General features: G+C 48.6%; 1 protein-coding gene across 1 annotated transcript in view; it reads left to right on the top strand.

The window, feature by feature from the left end:
• The window catches only part of igsf3 (immunoglobulin superfamily, member 3), a gene marked incomplete at both ends in the record, with an annotated part of 51,633 nt that extends 42,826 nt beyond the window's left edge, over nucleotides 1-8,807 (top strand). The window contains 3 exons of the mRNA XM_080018842.1: nucleotides 4,422-4,832; nucleotides 7,713-8,213; nucleotides 8,557-8,807. Coding sequence (XP_079874968.1) covers nucleotides 4,422-4,832; nucleotides 7,713-8,213; nucleotides 8,557-8,807 — 1,163 coding nt within the window. The remainder of the gene's footprint in view (nucleotides 1-4,421; nucleotides 4,833-7,712; nucleotides 8,214-8,556) is intronic.
• Between the last annotated feature and the right edge of the window lie 481 nt (nucleotides 8,808-9,288).

Raw genomic sequence — 9,288 nt, 5'->3', positions numbered from 1 at the left:
GTGTGTGTGTGTGTGTGCGCGCGCCCTCCACCGGTGTATACACTAATCAAGCTGTGTGTGTGTGTGTGTGTGTGTATATTCACACGCATAGCGAGTAGCGCTTAAATAATCACCATCCAAAAGCCTCTATTTATGCATAGTTTGATTTGTGTATTTTTCCCGGCAGCCTTCTAAAACGCTTTTCAAACAGTTGTTGATCTGCCGAGAAGAAACTGGGCCTCTGTTTTCCAGAAGGAGGATCTGACTCTTAATTAACTTTTTGTTTAAGCACGTGAGATGTGGGAAGGCTCGGCTCTGGCTGTGTTTAATTGCCATCCCCACCCTCCCACCCCCACCTACCCACACCGTAACTGGAGAGATACAGCAAGCGTCTCCCAGGTATTCCCGCCACGCCCTCGTTGTCCTTGGAGACCAGGTTGCCCTGGAAACCGCGGGGGAGGTGAAGGCATCATCGCACCGTTTATGCTCAAGGTTAACATCCAAACGGCGATCTCCTCCCGTCTTCCCGTCTGATTGGCTCAAATCCCAGATGGGCCACGTGCGGAATCGTCGAGCAAAGATTTAAAAATAAAAAAAATATTTTAAAAAAGAAGAAAAAACACGAGTTGCCGTGTGATTTAGAGTTTTTTAAATTTTTTTATTTATTTTGTCGTTGCAGAAGTAAACCCGACGACCCAGAGGAGGAGAAATCCAGATTATTTTGCATATGAATTAAAGATGTACATGCATGCATGACACGAGACATTACGGAGGATGGAGAGGGAAAAGATGGTTAATTGTTTTGGACTCGGGCTTTGGTTCCGCCAAGATTTATCAAAGTTCACAAACTCAGCCAACGCTCATTGGAACAGACAGCGCCACACACACACTGCAGGAAGAGCCCCACCACACGTGTGTGGAATGTATGATTGAACAGCCGTGTGTGTGTGTGTGTGTGTACAGTGTGTATATATATATGCTCCCTATTCCCCCTCCACACATTGGCTTCACACAAATGTGATGTCCCAATGTATTTTGGGATGGTGTGCGGTACAATCCTCATCAGTAAGAAGACTGGAGCCGCTCTGGAAGGAACTTTTCTCCCTCACTACCCACACGGAGGTGTGGGTAGTGGATGTGACGGGCCGGTTTGTAAATTGTCTGTTCTCCTAGCATGGCAGTTCACAGCGAGAGCAGTCAGGTGGAATGAAGGCTCAGAGCTGAGGTTTTTTTATTTTTTTTATTTTTTTATTATTATCACCAGAACAATATGTTTCTCTACCTTTGTCTCTGTGTCTCTTAATCTCTCTCGGATCTCTCCTTTTTATATTTATATATATATATATACTTTGTCCATTGCCCATTCATTCCGCAGTGAATGCTTTATAATTACTCAAATAGTTGATGATGCTACCCTAGTAGGGTTTCGGTAATGAGCACTTTGAAAAACAATTGTAAACACTGATGTCTCTCGCTTGCTCCGATGGAAGTGGCAGAGAGAGAGTGCCAGTCCAATTCAACCATGGTTCCACTTCAGGAGATTCTGAGGTATTTCTCCTGCACAAAAAAAAAAAAAAAAAAAAAAAGATTGCCAGGATTGCGCTGGGCTTGGCAGTAATTCCGGATGGGGGTGGATTGTCGGGCTTCACGAGGCTCTGGTAGAGGGGATGGTGATGACTAATTTTGGACCCTCACTCGCGGTGCCGTCGCAGGGCAAGGTAGTCCGGTGATGCCCGGCAGCGCTGGAAACGCATCCTTTGAGCACATCCGCCAAATAGAATCACATCATGCAAAACACTCATAGAAGAAATGCGGAACGACAAACGCTGACCGTTCATGCACACTCAACAGTCTGTGGGTAAGGGTGACATTTTCTGGGCAGATGGCTGTGACTCCAGGCAGGCAGGAAGTCAGTCATATCAGGGATTAGGGAAAGGACCGGGGGTTGGGGTGGGGGGTGGGTGGGTTTAAAGAAAGGAGGAGGAGACGCGAAAGAGAAGGAGAAGAAGAGTCTAAACATTTGCTTAATCTGGCGAAGCTGTCCTCTTGAATACCGTGACACGGGGGAATGCAAATTAGGATGGAATACAGTTCCTGTGAGAGCAGCCGACATGAAGCACTCTGAACGGGCTCTGCCACTAATGAATTTTATCACTCGCATGAGAGTGTGGGGTAGCTTCTTTTTTTGGTACGCTGCTTTCCGTTGATTTTTGCTTCTATTTCGATAAGAGGTCTCTTGCCATCAATGCCAACCCAAACCAGTTGTTCCCCTTCAACAAATATAATATAAGGATCGCAGGAAGAGATATTATTACAAGTTGGAATGCCCCCAAATAGTCTACCAAACGTTAGTCGACGAGGAGAGTCTTAGTCGACAAAGTTTTCCATTGGTTGGTTGGTCGCAGGGAAAAAAAAAAAAAAAACTCCGTTCAGGAGCTGTGCCTTGTCAAAGTTATCCTTAAAACCTACAGTATATGGCTGCACCCGTTTAAGCTAGAGGGATTTTAATTTGAAACTAATTTTAACGGAAATAAATGTTCATGTCTCCTTGCCGGTTGTTCCAACACATTCAGAAGAATAATTACAGCTTTTTCCGGTTATTACGAGGCGGCTCCGGTTCACGTGTGCGCGCTGCATGAAGTTGACCGTTCTAAAAGTGATTGAATAGTGTGCGTACAGTATTATAAAAAAAAATATTGTGTATATTATAAGAGCCATTTGAAAGCGTTGATCACATTCTTCCATAGCCAAAAAATAATTTTATGTGCCTCGATGATGACGGTGCGCCCGAGCCCCAGAGGGGTGGGGACTGGGAAGGCAGGGTTGCCAGGTTCGCAGTTTTTCTGTGGAATTGGGATACTTTGGAACTGTTTGAAGTGTGATAGCAATGCTGTTAGACTAGAAAAGCAGTATATATATGTATACTCAAAATATGCATATATATATATATAATATATATATATATATATATATATATATATATATATATATATATATATATATATATATATATATATATGGTTTTGCAGGGGCATATTTTGAGTTCTGGTACTGGACTGGTTTTTGGGCCGGTTTTATTGGCCATTTTGGACCGTCACAGACCTGGCAACCCTGCCTAGCCTAGCGAGTCCGCCACACGAGGGTTAACCGACAAAACTGGGAAAACAAGCTTCCATACGCCACATTTCAGTGCAAATGATGTCAAAATGTTATTTAAATGATAATAATGGGCCTAATACGTTTAACCGATGTCATGTTTAAGTGGTGTAATTAACAGGCGGCTGGCTTCGTGCGTGCACAGAGCTTAAATTAAGTTTATATGTTAAAGGCTGGTTATTAGGTTTTGTATTTATGTGGAATGTAGACACAGCGCTAACAATGTTAGTTATAACATTCTTTCTCAGCCTTGGAACTCAAACCATTTTCTGATGCCCCAAAAACGTACATTTAAATAATTAAATTGATATCGTAAACGTACGATGATTAGTCGACTAACGTCTTGAACTGACGACTAATAGTCGACTGGGAAATGTTTAGTAAGGGGTAGTTTAAGAATTTTTATACATCTCCCAAAAGTAGATCACTCCCGAAATCTAATATACAACATATTGTTTAATACTTCGTCAATACTTGCACACAGTTTTGAATTGAAGTCGATGGTAGACAGGTGTGTGTGTGTGTGTGTGTGTGTGTGTGTGTGTGTGTGTGTGTGTGTGTGTGTGTGTGTGTGTGTGTGTGTGTGTGTGTGTGTGTGTGTGTGTGTGTGTGTGTGTGTGTGTGTGTGTGTGTGTGTCAGCAGTAGCAGAGGGTCTGTACCGGCAGTCACACCCCATGCACCTGAAGATAATCTCATCCCATGTCCAAAATCACTGTAACCGACCTGGTCAAAGCACCGTGGGCCTCCCCCCGCTCGTCCTCCATTCCTCCCCCCGCTCCTCCTCCATCCTCCCCTGCTCCGCCCTGACGTCTCAATCTCACCTACTACATTCAACTGACATTGTAAAACAAATTCTCCCCCTCCCTGTATTCCCCTCCTTTTCTTCTTCTTCTGCCTGCTCCTCACCCTGAAGGCCCGGCCCTGCTTTTATCTCCATGCCTCCCCCTGTAGCAGTACTGCAGCGCTGTCTGCTCCACTGCTTTAAATCTCTCATCTTAAACCTTTACAGCCACACACCTCCCGTCCCTTCATCTTTTACTTTGCCCTTTAGCTTAAAATTCCCCCATATTTTCTCTCTCTCTCGCTCGCTCGCTCGCTCACTCTGTCGCCTCCATAGCCGCCCTTGCTTTTGGGATCTTTTTCAGCCCCGGTGCCACCTGAAATAAACCCGGCGACATGCCGCCTGTCACGCGACAGATTGTATTGTGTACCTGTCACCGGCGCTCACATTTCCCCCGCACGCAGAGGAATGACACTTTGCTCTCTCCCTCCCCACTCTCCGCAGTGAGTAAACTCCGGCTGCAGAAGTCCAACCACTCGCAGGCGTACCTGGAGGACAGCCGCGTGCGGGTCAACTGCTCGGTGGCCTCCCAGACCAGCCAGGACTCCCAGCACGCCGTGCTGTGGTACGTGCGGCGGGCGTCGGGCTCGGAGGCCGACGAGCTGCTGCTGCGCATCGAGCGCTCGGGCGCCTTCGAGTACGGCGCCTACGCCGACGAGGAGCGGCTGCGGCGGCGCGTGCAGGCGGAGCGGCTCTCGCCGCGGCTCTACGCCCTGACGCTGAACCGGGCGGAGGCCAGCGACTCGGGGACCTACTACTGCCTGGTGGAGGAGTGGCTCAGCGACCCCGACGGGGCCTGGTACCGGCTGGCACGGGACTCCTCCGGGTTCACGCAGGTCCTGGTCCGACAGCCTGGTGAGTCGGGAGGAGGTGGAGGTGGAGGAAGAGGGCGGGGCTTCGAATAGTTATGCAGCAGGCGCCGCAGACTGGTAACAGCTAGCTTCTCTCAGAATGAGAATTAAAATTAGGTTTTATCTGCAAATTATATTTACATACTACTACTACTACTACTTTACAAACAACATTATCTGATAATAGGGGGAGATTAATTTACTTGATATAAAAATATAAATATTAATATTATATTTAAATATAAAAATATTTATTTTCTTAAAAGAGCTTGTGAAATTATCATATTGGCATACAGTCCACAGAGGAAAAAGGTGAGTTATTTAGTTCTTCTTTCACCACAAATCATAATTTCGGAGTGGAGTCTGTTGCTAAAAAAGGACATTTAATAAGATAAGATAAGGCGTCCACGGGGGATAAACATTTAATTAACAAAAAAATATGTACACATGTAAACAGTAAGTAAGTAAAGACTGATACTAATAAAGAAATATTGCACTTCGGAAATCCCTCAAACAAGACACATAGTCAGATCGTTGAGGCTTTTTTTTTTTTTTTTACTAAGCAGAGAACTTGATTCCCTGTTATATATATTTTTTTTTTTTGGGGTAATTTTTTTTCCTCCTCTCCTTGCCTTGTGGCCCACATACCCACCCCCGTGGTTCCCCCGACCTCAAGTTATTTCCCTTCCTCCATCCCTCTCTTTTCTCTTTCTTTCTCATTTGTCCTCATTTCCTCTGTATTCCCCTCAAGGTCGTCCTCCCTAGTGCCCGTGCCCCGAGCGTAGCTCAGGTGGTGCGGTGACAAAGTGGCGGCAGTCCTACTTGGCATATGGCTCGCCGAAGGGTCTGGCAGAGATATTAGGAACCCAAAATGTCCAAAACGCAATGAAATAATGAAGACAGGGCACCTTTGGCCCACCACCACCCTGAAATCCTTCTTCCCACCAAAATAACAAACGAACTACCCCCTTTCACCACCCTTGGACCAAAAACCCTCCAACACCTCCCACATCTGGCTTTTGTCTTTGGTGGGAAAGCTTACAATCGGCATTCATTCCTGAGACAAATGGCTCCACAGTAGTCACAGGTTTTTTTTCCAGGCTCCGGCTGCAATTGCTGTTTTTGGCGTTACCAGAAAAGCAGGCACCGAAGCTGTGCGCCAGACGAGGTCGGACGGACAGACTAGCGCTCACATCCCCACTCAGCCCTCTGCCCACCGAGGGCTGCGCTCCGCCGTGAGGTGGCTGCTACGTCATCCGTGCCAAGTCATTCACTGTGCGCTCGCCTGGAGATTCCGCCAAGTGCATATTGAAGAATATTTAAAAAGGAAACCAATAATAATCATAAAAAATATATGATAGAACGAAAAAAAAAATTTTCCCACACCGAAAACGTGAGGCCTGCACAGACCGCCCCCTTTTCCGGCACGATCATGGTATCGAACGTGACACACCAGAAAAGGCATACTCGTGTACGGGCAATGGGAAAGGAGTCAATCGGCTATTTTCTAGTGGGTATAACTGCGTTTGAAAAAAAAATTGGAGTAACTTTACCCCCCATCGCCCTCATCCCCCCACCACTGTCTTCCTCTGACACTGCATCGAAGCCGAGCGCTTTCATATGCAAATCACCAACTCTCAGCTGTAACCACCCACTTAAAAGCTCACACTCCTTCGCCTGGTGTCTGCTTCTCACCTCAGATGAAGGTGCCTTTTTTTTCTTTTCGCGCGCACACACACACACACACACACACACACACACACACACACACACACACACACACACATGACACACACACACGTTCACATCTCCAAGAGCAATGTCACTGTGTGTCTGTGCGCTCGGAGTCCTGCTTAGAATTCACTGTGAAATCCCAGGGTGTTGGTGGCATCTGTCTAACTGCGGCCCTGAAGGTCAGACAGGCTGCCAAAAACTGCAACGAGGGCATTCATCCCTTATTTCGTTTATTTATTTTCTTTCTTCAGAAGAGAAAAGTGGACACATACAACACACGCCGCACGTCATTTTGAAACCTGGGGGAAAATTTCCTTTGTTTGTGCGTTCCATGATGTCACGACTCTTGGGAGGCTCACTAGTTCACTGACTTATCAAACTCTGCTCTATCCATATACAGTATATTTATAACTATGTAAATGCATGACTTTATTAATATATAAATATACCCAGTACACCCCAGAACAGATTTCCCCGTGGACGCGACAGGGGGTGTTGCCGCTCATTAAGGTGCTGAAGGATACCTCCTCTCGAGGAAGTCATCCCGACATGTCTCTGAGGAGGTGAGAGGACGTGCGCTCCTTCAAGCCGCTCTCAGCTCCTCTTTTTAAAGTCAAGGTTTTTACCAAAGGCGGTAAAAACTGACATTATAAAATATGACCATTTCCAGTTTCTATTCAGTGACGCCACCGGGTCGGATTTCCCGAACAAAACCACGTAATTCGAATTACATATATCATATTGATATTCGATATTACACATTTATTAAGTGTGGCTCATGTATGTATTGCTATGCATGTACGGTTTTAAGGTGGCTGAGGTACTTTTACGATAAGAGTTACTGGAGTTGGAAACACTGCCCCCCCCCCCACACACACACACACACACACACACATTTGACACCAATGTCACCAAAAATCCAATCGACTAACATGCTGAAAATAAACAGAAGTCGCCTTTTGTGAAAGTGGATCATTGTGCTGCATCTTACAAACAGACGGAAAGTAGCTCAACCCCGAGGACACGGTCTCGTCCTGCTTGGGAGCTGAAAGGCCAGCGAGCGCTTTGGGCATGATTTTTGGCGGGCGGGCGGGGGGGTTTTGTCATTTCCGCTCACTCTCTCCCCGTCTCCCGTTTGCCGACCCCGCAGAGGTGCGTCTCCAGGTGGAGGAGGCGGAGTCCAACATCACGGTGGCGGAATTGGGCTCCATCCGTCTGGGCTGCAGCATCCCCTCCCAGTCGTCACGCGAATCCCGCTTCTCGGTCTCCTGGTACGTGCAGCGCTCGGGTGACGCCAGGGGGGAGGAGGAGGAGGAGGAAGAGGAGGAGGAGGAGGAGGAGGAAGAGGGGGAGCTGGCCGAGGGCAAGGCGGAGGCCGAGCGGGCGCGGGAGTGCCTGTTCTCCATCGGCCACGACGCCGTGTTCGGCAACGGGAACTGCAGCCCCACCGAGGAGGCGGGGCCCCAGTCGCGGCTGCAGTTCGAGAGGGCCTCGTCGGAGCAGTACAGCCTGACCATCCAGCGGGCGCGGCCCTCCGACGCCGGGCGCTACGTCTGCCACGTGGAGGAGTGGCTGCTCAACCCCCGCAACGCCTGGTACCGCCTGGCCACCAACAACTCTGGCTTCACCATCGTCAACGTGATGCAACGGGGTGAGTCCGCTCTCTTCTTTCGACTTTTCCAAACTTTGTGTGAATAATTTCGGGGCGGGGTAGAAAAATCGTGTAGTTAGCGCCCGCCGTGAAAATACATAATCCAGGCGGTGTCGGAGATAATTAGCTGCCACTGCAGCTTCCTGTTAAGTTGCTGATCGTTGAACCTTTGTGCGGAGACTTTTATTCTCCAAGGTTTCGCGGCTGAACAGGAAATTGATACAGCGTGCAATGCGCCCGGGGCGGCTGCAGCATTAATCAGGATCCTGTAAAAGCGGCGGCTCTATTGATGTTGTCCTCGCCCGCGTGCCGCGCTTTGATGCCGCGTCTCCTGTGTCACCAGAATCCACGCTGCAGTCGGTGGTGTGCTCCAACCCCGCCCTCTTCCACTTCGTCTTCTTCTACCCCTTCCCCGTCTTCGGCGTCCTCCTCATCGCGCTGCTGCTCGTGCGCTACAAGGGCCGCGGCGGCAGCAAGAGCCAGGAGGGCAAGAACGGCGCCCCCCTGCTGTGGATTAAGGAGCCGCACCTCAGCTACTCGCCCACCTGCCTGGACCCCCCGGCCCTGAGCCTGCACCCCGGTTCCGTGGACTAAAGAGGGTCCGTGCGCCACCCCACCCCCCACCTCCCACACCCCCCAGCCCCGCCGCCACCAACCACCCCCACCCCCACCCTGCCCACACTGCGGGTCCGACCAACACCGTGCCTGGGAGGGGCTGGACTCCACCGCCACACCCGACCTGGCTCATCACCACTGAATCCAATTTGTCAATCAACTAATTGATTCGTTTATATAGTTATGACTATGGTGGATGCCTGTTTCCTGTGCGTGGCTGTATGACTGTGTGTGTGTGTGTGTGTTGTGTTTAGGCGATGACTGTGCATGTGTGTAAGTGTGTGTGTGAGTGAGTGAGTGAGTGAAAGGGAAGTGAGGTCCATCTCCTACTGCGTCACTATTCAACCCGGTCCCATCGCTGTGTTCTGTGTCGTTTTAAAAAACCACAAAAAAAAACAAACAAACAAACAAAAAAAATCAGTCCGCTGAAGTGGCCAGTCTGGGATGGCTTTTTGGTTTT

This window comes from Zeus faber, assembly GCF_960531495.2.
Source record: "Zeus faber genome assembly, chromosome: 18".
Classification (NCBI taxonomy): Eukaryota; Metazoa; Chordata; class Actinopteri; order Zeiformes; family Zeidae; genus Zeus; species Zeus faber.
This window is presented reverse-complemented; position numbering and strand designations above follow the sequence as displayed.